Source organism: Melopsittacus undulatus, chromosome 7, assembly GCF_012275295.1.
Source record: "Melopsittacus undulatus isolate bMelUnd1 chromosome 7, bMelUnd1.mat.Z, whole genome shotgun sequence".
NCBI lineage: Eukaryota > Metazoa > Chordata > Aves > Psittaciformes > Psittaculidae > Melopsittacus > Melopsittacus undulatus.
Window position 1 is genome coordinate 60,817,980 of NC_047533.1, and position 18,656 is coordinate 60,836,635.

At 37.8% G+C, this 18,656-nt stretch overlaps 1 protein-coding gene across 1 annotated transcript in view; it reads left to right on the forward strand.

The window, feature by feature from the left end:
• WDFY3 (WD repeat and FYVE domain containing 3) overlaps window positions 1-18,656 on the forward strand; it is a 115,656-nt gene that overhangs the window by 78,457 nt on the left and 18,543 nt on the right. Inside the window, exons 34-51 of the mRNA XM_005146574.3 lie at window positions 421-520; window positions 1,807-1,967; window positions 2,574-2,803; window positions 3,688-3,797; window positions 4,945-5,127; window positions 6,977-7,134; window positions 8,292-8,369; window positions 9,376-9,603; window positions 10,399-10,452; window positions 12,767-12,935; window positions 13,135-13,298; window positions 14,061-14,209; window positions 14,475-14,595; window positions 14,971-15,056; window positions 15,415-15,495; window positions 16,179-16,233; window positions 16,596-16,715; window positions 17,536-17,653. Coding sequence (XP_005146631.2) covers window positions 421-520; window positions 1,807-1,967; window positions 2,574-2,803; window positions 3,688-3,797; window positions 4,945-5,127; window positions 6,977-7,134; window positions 8,292-8,369; window positions 9,376-9,603; window positions 10,399-10,452; window positions 12,767-12,935; window positions 13,135-13,298; window positions 14,061-14,209; window positions 14,475-14,595; window positions 14,971-15,056; window positions 15,415-15,495; window positions 16,179-16,233; window positions 16,596-16,715; window positions 17,536-17,653 — 2,365 coding nt within the window. The remainder of the gene's footprint in view (window positions 1-420; window positions 521-1,806; window positions 1,968-2,573; window positions 2,804-3,687; window positions 3,798-4,944; window positions 5,128-6,976; window positions 7,135-8,291; window positions 8,370-9,375; window positions 9,604-10,398; window positions 10,453-12,766; window positions 12,936-13,134; window positions 13,299-14,060; window positions 14,210-14,474; window positions 14,596-14,970; window positions 15,057-15,414; window positions 15,496-16,178; window positions 16,234-16,595; window positions 16,716-17,535; window positions 17,654-18,656) is intronic.

Here is an 18,656-nt window from a genome sequence, read left to right on the forward strand (position 1 = left end):
TCCATTAAATGACTATATAGAGACCATTATAGTAATATGCAGAACCCCACACAGAAGTGATGATCAACGTATATGTTTGATCTGTTCCACTTCCTCTTTTTTTACTGCAGAGGTCACAGTTCAACCATATGTTTATTTAGAATTTCATGCATCTTTCTGGAATGTATTCTTTTCCAGTTCCTGTGGTGGCAGAAGATATGTTTACTGGATTTAAATAGGATTAATACAACTGATGTGTACTTTATGTGTATTCTTAAATTTTTGAATAAAGCCAAGACATTTTACTCGAGGCAGAATGTTAAGAGAAAGAAAAAATTGATCACAAAAGCTAAGAGAAACTCACCTAGATTGTCCTCCCCTTCCCTCTTTTTGCTCACTTAGAGATGTTTATTATCTAAGTATTGTATTTCTTTTTATTAGGCTTCCCCTGAAAGATCGACACGAACGCAGCAGAAGGAGTTTCAGACATATGTTTTGGATGGAGTGATGGACCATTTACTTGCAGCTGATGTTTTACTGGGTAATATAACAATTTTTAATTATCAATCTATTAATTTAGTCAAAAGGCTTTGATTATTTAACTTTATTAATGCCCTGTTTTGGTACAACTTGATAGCCTGTATTTTTTTCCCCTGCCCTTTCCTTTCCTTTGATGTTGAAATGATGTTGCTGCACTTGCGTATTCCCTTATTATGTTGATTGTGCCAAAGCCATGACAGATGTTATTCAGAAAAACTATATGATGTGATTTTTTCGATACATGAGCCAGACAATTTACAGTCATGTCAAAAAGAATTGAAATGGGATCTTGCATCTTCTCTTGTCCTTCTTGCCTTGGAAGAGGATTTGAAGTTTCTCTCAATTTATCATGGTGGGACTTCAATATTTTAAAAATTACCTTTGTTTCTCTTTCCCCTACTGTAGTTTTACTAATCCCCATTCTGGGAGTAGTGCTCCATTGATCCAGTTAATGGATAGATAGGGAAAGAATTAGATGACTGTAACTTGGATGTCAGCAGGGTAGGCTGTCCCACCATCTAAACCCAAGAGGATTTACATGATTCTGTAGTGGCCTGTAGGAATATCGCTGCTCAGTTGCCCAGTTGGATTTCATGGTGGCCTGCTGGACTTCCCAGGAGTTCTCAATCTGCTGTGTTTCCATTCTAAATGTCATGGCGCAGCATGCATTCCTGTTTGAAAGTGCTGTAAGGCTCTCCCTTTCTTGCCACAGCACTGATTTGTCTTTCTCTGACTGCTGTGCATTAATAAAATAAATCCAGAATCATGTTGCATGAAGCTTTGAGTCAAGTTGTCGGAAGAATCTCGTGCCCTTACAAGTACTTCTGTGTAGGACTGGAGCAGAACTTTAGTTTTCCCAGGTCTTCAAGGTTTTGCTAGCTTCCTCCACGTGCAGTGCTGTCAGCTTCTTTATGTGCAGATAAGGCAACAAGTGAATAAATGCAGGGGAACTTCCAGCAACATCAACACCACGAATAATTTTTTTTTTTTTTTTAATGGGAGAACTTGTACTTGCCAAGCTTCTCTTAATACAGCTGGACTGACATTGCCTTACATGCAGACACATGCAACTGATGCCCATTGATGCCCCCTTTTTTTTGGTCTTTGTCACTCTTGATTTAAAATGTTCACTTACCATCAAAGATCATTGTAGGGATCTTTTAGCTTTGACTGAGTCTTTCCCTCTTTTACAGATGTCTAGGAAGCACAAACTAGTGTGAAAGTACTTACACAGGTGTCGGGTTTTTTTGATAAATGAATAAAACTTTGGGGTTTTTTGTTACCTAGGAGAAGATGCATCTCTGCCTATAACAAGTGGAGGAAGCTACCAAGTGCTGGTGAACAATGTCTTTTATTTTACACAGCGTGTGGTAGATAAGCTTTGGCAGGGCATGTTCAACAAAGAATCCAAACTCCTTGTGGACTTCATAATCCAGCTCATTGCACAGGTAACAGTGGTGTTCAGTTAGCCTGCTTGCAAAAACATTTTCACAGGTTATGTTAAAATCCATGGAGTGATGTCACTAAGCAACCTGCTAGTGGCAAATGTCAGGTCAGGAGAGTTTTTCTTCCCTAGGTTTTATCTCTCTCTGCTGAGCTTGCCTAGTGCATCTTGTCAGTATGAAGTGCTTTATTATACGGAGCATTGAGAGCATTTTATTATGGAGTATTGGAGCATTTTACAAAAACTGCTTTCAGATTGCATTGGGGTTTTTTTAGACATCCCCCAAAATAAATAATAAAAATTACCTTACATGAATTTGGGAAGCTTCCTAAAATAATTTCAACATTTTTTGAAAGCTTCCTCCTGGACTTTTGTTTGAGATTGTTAGAAGACTTTTAGTGTTTAGAAATCAGCAACATCTTTATAGATGTTAACGTTACAAGCGTATTGGCATGTATTAATGTCATTTCAATCCTTGATATTTATGAAATTGACTCTTAGTAAAATACTAATTGAAAAAATGAGCATGGGTCAATTCAGTGGAAGATTGTGTGCTGATAAATTGATTTTCTGCTCCTATCTGATCATGGTTTGCTTTACTTCACATTAGTCGAAAAGAAGATCTCAGGGGCTATCGCTGGATGCTATATATCACTGCCTGAATAGGACCATCTTGTATCAGTTCTCAAGGGCACACAAAACTGTTCCTCAGCAAGTGGCTCTCCTTGATTCCCTAAGGGTCCTTACTGTCAACAGAAACTTAATTTTGGGACCTGGAAATCATGATCAAGAGTTCATCAGCTGCCTAGCTCACTGCTTGATTAATCTGCATGTGGGAAGGTAAGTATTTCAGACAGAAGTTCATTCCAGAAGCAGGGCTGTGAAGTATTAAGATGACCTGTTCTCTGTCAGCAATGACACTCAGCTTGTGAATAAGTCAGCAAATTCTGGATAACTATTAACAACTTTTCAGCCAGTGAAATGCAAGCAAGCTTGTGATTCATTTTAAAACACAATTAAGTGTGAGGAGCACAGATATAGAGAATATTTTTACCTCCTTTTACAGAGGTATTTAAAAATACTGACACAAGTACTTCTCTATCCATTTGTTGTTATGCTTTGATAATCTGAAATGTTTTCAAGATAGAAAGAAACACTGGTGCTAAGTAATTAATAGTCAAAGGGGTCTGTCACTAGATTTATGGTCTATTGAATCATTTAATGTTAATTCCATATTTAGTACTTTGATATATGGTATTGAAAAAAGTCCAGTCAGGCGTTAAATCAGATACCCATGACAAACGCTGTAGACACCAACTTTTCTGCATTGCTGCAAATGCCTGCCTGGCATTTTCTTTTTTATTTTCCAAAAAGATGTACAACTTGTGTTTCATCCAGAGACACCAGGGAAGCATCATCATCAGAAACTCTAACGCTATTTGTGGCCTCATCTTCTTCTTCAATATTACTATCTTCCTCTAGCACCATCAGTGTATGTGGCATGTCATATTTCCTAAACCTTCAGTTCAGCTTGTGACTGCAGATTATCAGAAATCAAGTCCTGCACAGAAGTGAAGATATGTTGCTGCAGGAGCACGTGTTAATCTTTGTGATACTGTCACAGGAAATCAAATGCTTTAGCTTGGTTTTGGGTTCTTTTTTCGGGGGGAGGAGACTTGTTTCTTTTTTCTCCTGGTTGATGTTAATTTATTGTGTGTTTGTAGCAACGTCGATGGGTTTGGATTGGAAGCAGAAGCAAGGATGACAACTTGGCACATTATGATCCCCTCTGATATAGAACCAGATGGAGTCTACAATCAAGATGTCAGTGAAGGTAATATGAAAATGACAAAGCCACAGATGTCTTCTAATGCCACTTCTGTATTGTCAGTGCTAGTCTTTTACCCCGGTTATTCTAAGGGCTGGGGGTAAGATGATTGTGGCCTTGGGGTGATGATCTATAAAAATATATTAAAAATAGTTTAAAAAAACGTTTAGAAATATCAAGACAGACATATCCAGGATAAGTTACTGTTTTGTTAAAATAGCAAGAGCTCATTATTTTCCGAACATGCACCAGAATTAGAGATATTGCTTTATATGCACTGAGTTAGATGCAATAGAAATGGGTTGTTTTAATTATGCACCGTTGTTTTGTATCAGCTGGATCTTACATGAACATAGATAAGAGATAATTGGTAAAATTGTTATTCAGTGGCATCCTCAGGGTCTTTCACTCAAAGGAAAGATATGAACTAGCTGTGGAAGAAAGGATGGAGTGATTTTTAATTTTAACTTTTTTTTCCTTACATGTATATATTTACAATATATGCATGTGTGTACTTACGCACACAGTCATATCATAGAATCATAGAATAGTTAGGTTTGGAAAGGACCTTAAGATCATTTAGTTCTAACCCCCCTGCCATGGGCAGGGACACCTCATGCTAAACCATATCACCCAAGGCTTCATCCAGCCTGGCCTTGAACAGTGCCAGGGATGGAGCATTCACAACCTCCCTGGGCAACCCATTCCAGTACCTCACCACCCTTACAGTAAAGAATTTCTTCCTTATATCCAGTCTAAACCTCTGCTGTTTAAGTTTCAGCCCGTTACCCTTTTTCCTATCACTACAGTCCCTATATGTAAAAGTATTAAGTGTAATGTATGTATGGAATTATATATGTGTTTATAGACCTATACTTCTGTGAGATTTTGAGTCTCATTTTGTTAATAACTAACAACTAATCAGAGCCACTGTTTCAAATTCACAGAGAAAGAGTTGTCAAAATTAGCTGTTAGATACTTTCTGATAGCACATAAGTGGCAGAAAAAGTCTGGTCAGAGGCATTTTATGAGTCATGCAAGAGGGGAAGAAACTAGAGTATAATTGCAGAAATTATTTAGTTCATTACTGTAAAAATGCCAGTTCTATAAACACCATAGAGAGCTTGCTGTTTGTGATTTTGTACCTATGCAGGTCGCCAGCTTCTTTTAAAAGCTATAAACAGGGTGTGGACAGAGCTGATCCATAGTAAAAAACAGGTTTTAGAAGAAGTTTTCAAAGTGACGCTACCAGTCAATGATCGTGGGCAAGTGGATATAACTGTTGCAAGACCTTTTATTGAGGAAGCAAGTTTAAAGTGTTGGCAGAATCATTTGGGTAAGTGTAACTGAGGATTTATCTATCCTGAATGGTAGATCTTCCTGAAGTGAATGATATGCAATGGATGTTTTAATATGGGTTTAGCTTTTGTGTAGCAGTAAGTACCCTAAACTGTCATTATTTAACATCTCTCAGTCAGAAACTTTACTGTGCATAGGATATACTTACAACCCACTGCACACAGGGCCTTTGTTCAACACTGTTGGTGGTCTCAGCAATGTCTTGTATTTGTGAGGCAGCACATACCAAGTAACGTATTATGGATTAGTTATTTAGCTCCTTCTCTTGAACACTTGGATTGGAGTGATGTGTTATCATTCTGAGATCTCATTGGATGTGCCAGGCAGGGATGGGGACCTCTCTTGATCATGTCTAGGTGCAGCCTGGAAGCTCTCTGTCTCTTGATAAGACTGGAAATGTGGGGTAGAACATTTCCTCTCTAGCAGCAGTGATACTTCTCCACACAGGAAGCAGCTTTGCAGGAAAAGGAACAGGGAATCCTGCTGGACAACAAGCTAAGCACAAGTTAGCTCTCGGCCCATGTAATAAAGAAGGCCAACTGTTGCTGGACTGAATTAGTGAGAGTTTAGACAGAAAGTAATAAAACTCTATAGACATGACTCCTTTGATGATTACATGGCTCTAAAGTAATTAGATGTATAGAAAGCATTTTTGCAAACTTGTAATACTTGGGGATTTTTGTGGTCTGTCTATTTCTGGATATGCTTTAACCCTGACTGATGTTTGCTCAAGTTTCCAGTATCTCCCTGATAGTCAATATGTCTGCAGAAATGTTTTGAGTGGAGTGAAAGATCTTTGGACAAATTATTGCTGTAAGAAAGTAGTAATGGTTTTAAAAGAAGAGAAAGCAAGCTCAGAAGTGAAGTGTATTAAACAAATAATGAGGAACTTGAGCTTTCTAAGTCAAACTAATACTTTCTAAGTCAAACTTATACTAAGTCAAACTTGTACTTTCTAAGTCAAAGGTATCTGATACACAGTACAATATATTAACTGAATATTGGGAGAACGTTAAACTGTTGAGAGAATTGAACTAAAACTGTGATTCCTTTTTTACTACAATTTTAAAGTAAGCACACCAGTCTTGTGGAGCTGACTATCAGCTGGGATGGCTGTGTGTGCACAAAAAAGTGCAGTAGGCCCACTTAGCTTCTCTGCTCAGTACGGTATATTTTGCCACCAGATGGGTTAGTGGGGTCATGTTGTAGCATCTTTTTGGGTAGGGATATGGTGCTCAGCTGGGATATTTTTTTTCACCAGTGTCTACTGTTTATAACATAAATGATATAAATTTTGTTATCTTTATAACTGTCTTGAGAAAAAAATATTTCTCCAGATGCTGTCTCTGTACTTTGTAATGCCCACTTGCTCTTTAAGGGATGTAAAACAACAACATTAAAATTGGGGGGGGGGGTGGTACAGGGGAGACAAGATTATGATTTTTTTTTTTAATGAACAGTTAGTTTTCACCTCTTCAGATGAGGACAGCATTCATAGGTCATGGACCCCAATTTCACTAATCAATAAGTATATTTGTCATGCTTCAAGTCAAAATGCAAGCAATTCCTAGGTTTCGCCTGGGGATCTTTCCTCATACAAGCATGAATGTTTGATGTAAATATGAGTGCTGCCAGACACTCTTAAATAACAACAAAAAACCACAAACAAAACACATGCTCACACTCCCCAAAGCCAACCTAATCCCCAAACACCCATCTTTTTAAAGCAGCAGAAAAGGTTATTCTATTAAAAAAATAACTATAATGGGAGGTAGGGTAAAAGAAACCCACCTAAAAAGTGCTCCAAATTCTTTTTGTTTTTTCAGCTCATGAGAAGAAATGCATCAGTAGAGGGGAGGCTTTGGTTCCAACCACACAGTCCAAACTTTCACGAGTTAGCAGTGGGTTTGGACTCTCTAAACTAACTGGTTCTAGGAGAAACCGCAAGGAGAGTGGACTGAATAAACACAACCTCTCTACCCAGGTACTTTTTATCAATTAATAACATGCAGTCTAAAATCCAGCAATGTATGTTCAGGGTATGTGATGAATATAAGGAGTCGTGCAGAGTGTGAAGTGACATCTAGTGCTTGGTTTTCATTCCCCTTTTTGAATATCCAGACTGGATATCTTATGTGTGTCCTAATCTACTAGGTGCATCTATTTATCTGTAACATTAAGCCCAGAGTTAAAACTCTATTGTTTTGCCAATCTGGGTCTTCAATCCAATTTGCACTACTATTCTGGAATGGAATCTGTAAGACTGATGCTTGTCCTTCTTTCCATCCTGCCCCCAGGATTGTTTAGGAAAATCCTTTTATTAAGTGTGTTTGTATCATGACTGAAGAAGTGCTGCTTTGCATTGTTTTTATTGTACTGCAGAGGAGAGTTCAGCAAAACAATATGTGACAGTAGCATTGGACATTCACTTAATAAACCTGCTTGCTTAAAAAAAAAAAAACAACCCAGATTTAAGAAAAAATATTAGACCAAAATATTAGCACAGCAGTGATGCTGTCAGCAGGACAGTACCTAATGGGGCATTGCAGGAGTTAGTATAATGTATTTGAGGCACTGAAATAAAATGAAAGAGAGGATTTGAAAGTGCCTTGGCAGGGGAGTTGGACTACATGATCTCCAGAGGTCCCTTCCAGCCCTAATGATTGTGTGATTCTGTGAAAAGGAAGAAGCTCACACACTGAGCTGACAGGCACCATTGCTGGCTGTATCAGCATAAGGAGCAATAAGTGAAAACAACTATAATGCAGTAGAGTGAGGAGTGGTGTCTGTCTTGAGGATTTCCAACAAACTAGGCAGCATGTACAAATTATTACTTTAAAGGAAATAGGGAAAAGCAGTAATATTTGTCAGTGGCAATCTTAAGCTGTTTGGGAATGTTCTGAACTGTTAGATATGTAATTTGGAATATTTTCCAAATACTTGCCAGGAAACACCAAACAAAATAAAACCTTAAATATTGTTGCATGCAGTAGTTCGAAATTCATCATCTAAGCAATGTTATTTTATCAAGAAACTATCCTTCTTGAGCAAGTTTGGCAAAGTGATGTATTCATAGGCTTTTCACTTAAGCAAAATCCTTTATAAAACATCTTTCTGTCTGTCCTCTTACCTTTGTATTAGGAAATTTCCCAGTGGATGTTTACTCACATTGCAGTGGTTCGGGACCTGGTTGATATGCAGTATAAGGAATATCAGGAGGTATGGTTCAGAGGATTCATTACCTGACACTGATGTTTTCACCTGTTAGGCTAGGCTGATGCCATTTCTCATAAAATATTAGGTTGTCATTGGTAAAATTTTTGAATGTTTAGATGCAGTTGTTATTTTTAAGGTTTTTTAAATGCAATCCAATAAGTGAGAAAATATTCTGATCTGGTGGTAGATGAAAGCTCTTCTATCAGTATTATGTGTTAAATCTTAACTTTGAGAAGCTTAATTAGTCTTTCCTTAGGAGTGTAAAGAAAAAAAAAGAGAGATTGGAAATACGCTGGAATATGCTGTCTTTCTAAAACATTGTACAAAAATATAAGAGAAGATGTGGAGGAATACTGTGTGCAAACGCTACTGTTATAGTAGCACAAAGAAAATTTTATGGTACTTTTCCCAAATCAAGCAGTGATAGAAAGTGGCTGCTCTGTGCCTTCTAGAATGAAATTATTGCACCCTGTGGTTTCTTTCAAATATCCCCAAAGACCTTTGGTTCGAACCAGTTGCTGAGCTGTGTGCTATAAATCTTAAGAAATCTGCTTCTGAGAGAGACAAGTCATTGAAAGCAGTTAGTTAAAAAAACAATCACCAAGCATTGCTTCATTTAATTTCTCTCTCCAGTGTAAGTACAGTCAGGGAAGACTTCCAAAACAAGTTTTATTTCCATTCTTAAAATCTTTTTTCAAAATCTATGGCTTAGTGTTACATTTCTTTCGTATTTTTAGAAATCTTTTCTTTTTTAGAAATATGTTCAATTAACAATATGAACAAAAAGCAGAGCTTTTGCATCCTTTTTTTTTCTTCCTTTTTTGTTGAGAAAATTACGTTAGGAACCCAGCTTTCATGTTAACTGACACCAGAAATGTCATTAAGGCTTACTAAAAAGTGCTGCTAGAATTATTATTACATGGTTTTCTGTGGAAAATGTCTCTGCTCATATCAGAGACAGGCTTAAAAGCATGATTCCTGATGCATCTACAAATGTCTTTGTATTCAGCGTCAGCAGAATGCATTAAAATACGTGACAGAAGAGTGGTCTCAAATTGAATATGAGTTACTACGGGAGAGAGGTTTGTGGGGTCCCCCCATTGGCTCCCATCTTGACAAGTGGATGTTGGAGATGACTGAGGGTCCCTGCAGAATGAGGAAAAAGATGGTACGAAATGACATGTTTTACGTTCAGTACCCCTACATGCCTGAGGCTGAGCAAGAAACAAACGTACTGGTAAGTAGACAAGATTTTGTGATGCGTAATTTTATGCCCTGTTGTAAAATCTGTATGTTCTTTTAACAAGTTTTTGTTAAGAAAGATTTTTTACTCTGGTGTTACCTGCTATGTCCTAGATGGTTGATGGTGTCCAGTTGTTCTTAGTAGTGTATTAAGGGAAGGGACTAAATCACTTGGCTCAAAACTGAGTGAGCTCAAAGACTAGCAATTGCAACATAAGATGGTGTGTGCTTGCATCAACTAAGTGATCATGAGAGTGCACAGCAGAAGCATCTTCACAAGCCTGTAGATGCAGAAAAGTATCATAACTATGGGAGGTTCCAGTCTGAGTTCTCAGCCTTATGCTAAACAACATGGCAAACAGCGATCTGAAACCAGTTCATGGCCCTTGGTTTGGGTGTGTTTATGGAAGGAAGTTCCATCTGTCCAAGAACACAAATGTGGGCTGTGTAGCAGAAAAGCACATAGCCTTTGAAAGCTTGGCAGTTAGCTCCTGTTAATCTTGCAACACCATTTTTTAAGAAGTGGAGCAGTCTTTATGGTCTTTTCACGCATGTGCACAAGCATGCAGGATCTTTTTCCTCAAGCAGGAGTGTCAAAGTACTTGAAAAAACTCAAACAAAAAGTAGCATTCAGCCAGTTTTAAACCCTTAGGTGTATTTATCTGCTTGCAATCTGATGCACAATAGCTGTAGTGACAATCTAATTCACACCAAGTGGCAGGCATGCCATTGTACATTCTTCTCAAGTGTTCTTTCTCTGATGCTTATATAATTGATGCCCTATTTTCAGTCTGACTACTCAAGTAGACTTCCTGAGACATCTGATGATACCATTCCTCAAAAGGTAAAGAACACGTACACTGACTGAAAGAATGTGAAATAAATACAACCTTTTTCCTCCTGCATGTTAGGCAATCTTAACAAGGCTTCTATGTTTGGCTTTCAACTTGCTCTTTCAGTAATTATTTCCAGGCCTAAAGGTTTTTTCAGTAATCAGTCTAGAGGATGTTACTGTGCTCTTCTCAACCTTCATCTAATAAAATTTTCTGTAGATCTTACCTTCCTTGCTGCACACTAACAAGCTGTGTTGGGCTGTGCTATCACTGTTCTCACTGTGTGAAGTGTTGTGGCTTTGGGATCTGAACTAATGGTTGATGGAACATGTTTAGTAATGGGCAACAAAATCACTTAGAAGCACTTACCAGAAAAGTTAAGTGCTTTTTTCTAAGAGAGGATCTGGTGACCAGTTTTGCTCCTTTTTGGCCTTAATGAGCTGTAACAGACTTATTTCTGTTAGAGCCCAGATTAATTCTGTCTTAGCTCACTCTTCTCCTCATTTTTACTGTTAATGAAATTTACACATTTATTTAAAAAAATACAAATCCTGCCTTAGAAATAAAAGACTTGTTTGGAAGTGGCTTCTCTACAAGCCTCTTAGTATGCTGCTTCTCTGTTAATTACAAATGCAGTCTTGCCCATCACTAAGTACGATGTGTAATGTGTGTTCACTCATTTTGAATTACATTTAGCAATAAACCAATATGTATAAATGAAAGTAATTCTATTACACAGAATATTCAATATAATTTTTTACTGGTTTCATTTATTCATGTTAGCAGTTAGGTACCAGTTAGGATTTCTCTTTGCAGGCTATACATAAGTTGTTTCCTCAGAGGTTTTAAGCATTCTTTAAGTGGTATTTTTATGGTGATAATGATTGAAGACTTAGTTGAACGTAAGTGAGCAAATTAGATCACAATGCCTTAAATTTTTGATTTGGGGGCTCAGCCAGTTTGCCCTGAAATAATAAATCTCTTGTGTTGCTGATCTTAGTCTCTTTGTCATCCTGATCATGGGTTATTTAGTTTCCCACTATACAGATGAACAAAACCAAACCCCAAACAGAACAAAAACAAACAACCTACATTTCATGTATTTCCATACAAAAATGGACAAGGGAAAATCTTGACTGGAGTGTCAGTGGTATTCTACAGTTCTACACAATGTTAAGCACTGAACAGGATTTATGGTAATGATATTTTGTAATTAACCCAACCTAACTTTGAAACACGTAGGAAATAATGCTGCAAAACAAAAAATTATTTGTGATGGAGAACTGGCCACATTCACAAAGCTTTCTAGAGTTTGAGGGTGAAGTTAAACAGTAGTCAGAGAAGAAAATGTTTCAACTGCAATATAAAATCAGTGTGTTTTCATCCATCCATGTGCATCAGTGTATTTCAATTTTGGAAAGGCTTTGGCTCTTTTATACGTCTTTTATCTTTTCCTGTCATCATTTTGACATGTTTATTGTTTTCATGTAGCTATTTCCAGTGTTACCTCCATAATAAAGTGAGGAACATAAAAATTAATCTGTGGTAGGGGATGAGATGGACAAAGGAGGAAAAAGCCCTAAAACAGCAAACCAACCCCACAACCAAAACACCCACAAAAAAAACCCTCAACAAAACCAACCCCAAACAAAACAAACTGCAAAACCAAAACAACGCACCACACCACCACCACCATAATCCATTATCATCACCTAAAGGTACAGACAATGCTCAAAGAATTACTTTGGTTAAATGGATACTCTCATGCTGGTCTGCCACCCACAGACCATCAGAATCTTTACTGAAGAAGAAGAAACAACTGAATTAATGAAGATATCTGAGCCTTAAAGCCTGCCCCTGGATATTTCTGGTTCATACCAAGTTCCACACATCTGTATCTTTCCTTAGGGCAATTCTTTATTCAAACTATTGCCTAGCAGAGAAGTCAGCTGACTAATGAATAAGCTGCATATGTTGTAGGGAGCTATGAAAGATGATAAAATGTCCATGTGATCTATCAGTCATAAATGTCTGAGCTTTTCGTGACATAAATATCCTGGCCACACTTCTTATTTACCATGTTGTAGGTTTATCTGCAGGCATTTCTTGAACCCCATTATTACTTGAGTGGCTAAATAGCTCCCTTGCAATTTAGCTGACAGAGTAGATCTACTGAAGAGTCTCTGGTTTTGTCCATGTTGGCGTATGACTGCACATGCACAAAGCACTTGGTGGGCTTGCACTATGCTGCACACAGTATTCCTGAAACACGTTCACTGGAGTGAGGAGTTGACTGACCAAGTGATTTCTTCAATTATTTCAAAGAAACCTGCTCGTTACCGAAGAGCTATAAGTTATGACAGTAAGGAGTACTACATGCGCCTGGCTTCTGGGAACCCTGCAGTCTTTCAGGATGCTATAGAGGAGAACACAGTGGGTGAAACAACTCAGCAGGAGCCAGAACACGGGGAGGACACTATTGCAAGAGTCAAAGGTTTGATCATTTGTTTTGTCCTGAATGGTTTTCTTTAAATTTACCTGCCTTTATATCTTCTCATACATTTGTATAAGGATCCTGTAGGACTCCTCTTTTTTTACTCATTAAATCAGTAATTTCAAAGTTCACTAAGTCTTGTAAAGTGATTTTTTTTTGTGTGTCAGGTTTTTATTTATCTTTCTCTCTTCTTTTCCAGGCCTGGTGAAGCCTCCCCTAAAACGATCTCGCTCTGCTCCTGATGGAGGAGATGATGAGAACCAGGAACAATCACAAGATCAAATTGTTGAGGGGAGTTCAATTGATGAAGAGGAAAAGACTGACAATACAACGTTGCTTCGACTTCTTGAAGAAGGAGAGAAGGTACTGTGTACTTCAAAGACACTAAGCACTTACTGTGGTGTTATTTCTTCATTACATGCTGCAAGCACAAATAATTGTCCTGAATACCTTCACTGATCTACAGCTGAATTTGCTTAGTATTTCATCGGCTTCTTCCTTGAAGCCAGATATGTGTTGCGGTTCCAAGAGATCCTGAGCTGTAAACCCTGTACTGGAAGCATTCTTTTTCTTTCCTTCTGTCTGCTAAGACAAAAAAGAATATATTCTGAAACAAAAGCTACAAACTATTCCATGTTTGAATTGTTAACCTGTCAGCTCAATGAGTTCAGACAGAATATGCATATTGGAAGTATAAGTACTGAACTTGTTCCCTTCATTAGAATGGAAAACCCTGATAACTAATGTTTTATCCCCAAGAACAGTGTTGATCAACCATGCTGTGTATTTGGTATTTCAGACTTTGTCTGACTGAAGTATACCAGTAAATACATTTGTGATCATAGTCAGATGGGCTTCAGGTTCTAAAATATGCTCAAGAAGCATGGTGCAAGAAGATAAGTTGTAACATATGAATCTATATCACACAGAGAAGGCTTTATTTAACTCCCTTCCCAGTTGGTAATCACAGGCATTAGGTATGTATCTGACTAAGGGGAGAAATAGCAGAATTTTTTCCTGTATCTACAAGTGATAAAGCAGTGTCTGGGGCTTATTCAAATAAAGTCACAGTCTGAGCCTGAACTTGTTAACCTGCTTTGGCTAAGTGTCCGCTTTTCATTACAGATTCAGCATATGTACCGCTGTGCTCGGGTTCAGGGCCTTGACACCAGCGAAGGGCTGCTTCTCTTTGGGAAAGAGCACTTCTACGTCATTGATGGGTTTACCATGACAGCCACCAGAGAAATACGGGATATTGAGACGCTGCCTCCAAAGTGAGTAGCTTAATGAGAGTTTCTTCAATCTCTGATAGCTGAACAATAATTTATTTACTGAGATTTTGAAAGAGTCAACTCCAAAATAATGTTGGATTCAGAAGAACCTCAGGAGCAGTTTCCTCTGTGCTCACAAATTGCTCAATGTAGTATATAGTGAAAATCAGCTGTTTCTGTACCTGGGCTCTTATATGAATTGAGAGAATAATTCTTCTGATTTATCTTTTTTATTACTTATCTCTTGCCTGTTTATGCTCTTTTGCAGGATGCATGAGCCAATCATACCCAGGGGAGCAAGGCAAGGTCCAAGTCAACTCAAAAGAACGTGCAGCATTTTTGCATATGAAGATATCAAGGAAGTACATAAGAGGAGATACCTTTTGCAGGTAACTTGGGCATCATATTTGGTTTGAGGAGCTAACCTGGATTTTTTTGACAATGTTGTAATTTTTAAAGTTTAAAATAAATATATACCTGATCAGTTTTTGGAAACTGAAGATAATCACTGTGTAGAAATTAAAGTGCTTAAGCTGGGCATCCTTGTTTGAACATTTGGCTTACCATGGGTCAATTTATTTGGGTGTATTTTAGTGAATTTTAGTATTCCAAAATAAAACATCTTGGGCTGCACTAGGCAAAGACTACTTCAACATAATTTGGTGTCAGATGTTGTACAGTATGACTAAAGGTCTGTGCCTGACCTTCAGAGGTGATGAGCAAATGTGTTAGTGTTGACATGGGTTTGTCCTCTTTGTTTTCAGCCAATTGCAGTTGAAGTTTTCTCAGGAGATGGACGGAACTATCTTCTAGCTTTCCAAAAAGGGGTTAGAAACAAAGTTTATCAAAGGTATTGTAAAATAATTTAGAACATTTAATCACACTGTTTACAAATGTCTGTGTTGAGCCATAATTGAGCCTACAGTGGCCTAAAAACCAGAAAGAGATGGCAAGAGCGATGGGGTGCGAGGCAGTGAATGACCTGATAGCAACTTAGTGCTTCACAAAAGAACCACTAGGAGGCACTAATGCCCACATGTGAAACTTGGGGGTGGTCAGTGACAGAGGGTCATTCCAATTTTGTTTAGGATGTTACATAGCTGCTCAATTCAAAGTCTGTAACTGTATCAAGTGCATGCTATTTCTAAGAAGATGACAGACTGAGGACAGAAACACTAATCTTAATCTCCTTTTAACTGTTGATTCAGGTTTTTGGCTGTGGTGCCATCTCTAACTGACAGTTCAGAGTCAGTCTCTGGGCAGAGACCAAACACCAGCGTAGAGCAAGGGTAGGTGATTCTGTTCTTCACAAGCTGTATAGCTCATCAGTTTCTAATAAATTATATTTTCAAATAAATCATGTATCAGGGCCAGGTTGGACAGGGCTTTGAGCAACCTTATATGTGGAAGGTTGTTCCTGCCCATGGAAGGGAGATTGGAATTAGCTGAGCTTTAAGATCCTTTCAAACCCAAACCAATCTGTGATTCTATGCTTTTGTTAAGGTCAGGATTCACTAGAGAGTACTGTGACCTCAATTTAAAATCAGGCATTACCAAAATAAATAACTATTGGTGTTGTGTTCCAGTTATTTTGAATGTGCCAGTATCCCTGGCAGTATTGATATGTTTTCGAACTAATACATGCTATCAGGGTTAATGTTATCGGTATACAGATACATTCTGAAAGGAGTTGGAGTGCCCAAGCCGTTACTAGATTTGTCCAAGTTATTTTCCCCATCAGCACCCTGTTAGATACATTTGTACTTGCACTGAATTGCATAATTAATGTGTATAATTTTAACAATATGTGTTTAGAAATGAAAAAAGGTATTGCTAGAGCAAAAAAGGAGCAAACCCCGTTTTTCTAATTGATGCCATTTACAAGTTTTAATTCTAAAACTTTAGATTGTCATGAAGATGTAACCCAGATCTTACTGCTAAGTAAGAAAATTCATTTTCTTCTTCCCATTAGGTCTGGCTTGCTTAGCACTTTAGTGGGAGAAAAATCTGTTACTCAAAGATGGGAAGTAAGTACGAAAATGTTGGGGGTGTCCTTTTATTTTATTACATGTTTTGTAGCAATACATGATTAATCAGTGCATATAAGTTGCATTCTCTTATTCGGACAAGTGGAATATACTAGTACAGAAAGTGTATCTTATAAGGCCGTTTAGTTTGTAGTATTCCATGGTATCATTGTCACATAAGAAATGGTTCTACCATTAAAAATGCAAGGGAATGGACTGAGAGAAAAGTAGAGTGAGCATTGTAACATTGAAATAAGGTGTGTACTTTTGGGGACAGCTGAGCACTTTGACAGTCTGGCAGCGTAGACATTTGATTGTTGTAAAGTGAACACTTTACAGTGCTGTTATCTGTCTTCCTTAAGAGAGGAGAAATCAGTAACTTCCAGTACCTGATGCACTTAAACACACTGGCGGGCAGATCCTATAATGATCTCATGCAGTACCCTGTCTTTCCCTGGATCCTCGCAGACTACGATTCAGAGGTAAATATTTTGTCAGTAGTCTTTTATATGTTTGAGGTTTTGCAAATATTACAGCTGGGTTATACTGCTTTGGTAAAAGAGACTTGTCTTTATCACCAGTTGTTTGATTTCATCTATTTTGTGATGTTCCTCCCACTTATCAGTGTGTAGGGTATTGGAGATTCTTAGCTGTCCTGTGCTATGTAGGCAGGTCTTTGCCTGCACTGAGTTTACAGATGTTACTCGACTGTTGCCAGAATCTATAGCTTTTTCTAAGGCAGTTTCCTCTCTGTGTTACAGCAGTTCCTTTGTATTAACTTTCTACTGAACATCCAGAAGGACATTATGGCCACAGAGAAAGTATGCTTGTCCAAAATAGTGTGACATGGGCTACTGTGAAATCTGGCCCCATGGTGAAACAATTGCTTTTGATAAAGAGCAAGCATCCTATTAATGCTTTTGTAGGCAGCCATTGCTGCCAGGTAGAGCATAACATAGAATATTGTTAAGGGTGCATCTGGAGTATTCAGTAACAGAATTCAGGGGAACTGGGGGACAGTGTGAGGAGAGCAGGGCAAAAATTATCCAGAGCCCAGATGTGACTTAAAAAAATACTGACTGTCTTGGATCAGACTGAAGGACTGTTTTAAGCATATCCAACACTACACCTGCTGTGTGTGTAGAAAACAGAGATGACAGTCTTAAGAGGTATGTGATGTTAAATATAATAATCAGTAGTTTTAAAAGGGTTGGTTTGTTTATTGTGTGTTTTTGTTGTTGTTTCTGGTGGGGATTTTTGTTCTTAGAGTTTTTCTAATTGGTGTCTCTTTTATTTTTAAAGGAACTGGATCTTACAAATCCCAAGACATTCAGAAACCTGGCCAAACCCATGGGAGCTCAAACAGAAGATAGGTTAGCTCAGTATAAGAAGCGATACAAAGATTGGGAAGATCCCAATGGTAAGTAATGATCAGTCCAACAGGAAGAGCAGATGGACATGTGCCTGTCACATGATAAGAGGGAGTCATGGGTTTTTTGTATTATATATGGGTCGAGAGGTCTGGATGTTGATAATCAGAACTCTACTGAGGTTTTTAGTGACTCTCCTACAGATACTAAATTAGAGAAAAGGGACATTAATTTTCTTGCTCTGTTGTTTGTTTTAAATCCAAATAACACCTTTTGTTTGTATGTAAAAATGAAGACAAAACAGTTGCACATTCAGAACAGTTTAACGTTTTCTAAAGGCTAGAACGGGCAGGCTCACGAAGCATACAACTGTCTGTCTCTACTAATACAGTCTGAGTGCTGCTGCAAGAGAATAACTTGTACAAAGGAATGGAAATACTTCTGCATTAGCAGTACTTGGGCTTTTTCATTTCTTGTCTTAATGCATGTGGTTTTTGTAAGGAAACAGCATTTTCTCAGGAAAAACAGTCTACTCAAAATGAGGTGCAGTTAAATTCTGTATTCTTGATTTTAGAGTTTCCTTATGTGTTGAAAATAAAGCTTGTGTATTCGGCAAGGCAGCTATTGTACAATACATTTCTTGTGTGCTTTTATTGAAGATACAAGGCTGTTCAACTACTGCAATGCTGTTCTGTATCAAACAGCAGGTGGCAAAAAAGTTCATTTCTAGAAATGAACCAATATGTTCCAAGTGTATTTATGCAGACTTTTTGTCAGGAAATTAGCAAAGCAAAAGCTGTTCAAATTCTGTAGCAAAGAATTCTGAGACCTATTCCTACTGAAGCCTTTAATTCCACAGTAATCAATAAGGCTAAAAGTGAAAAAGAAGCCCCTTGAATTAGGGCTACTGGACTGCAGCCAAAACCCAAGCAGTGGCCATGACAAACAGAAAGCTTTCAGATTCTTAAGTATGAAAGCTAAAAATTCCAATTTTAAACATGTCAAAAGTCACAGAGCTATTTAAATGTAGCATTAATTTTTCCATTTTTTAAT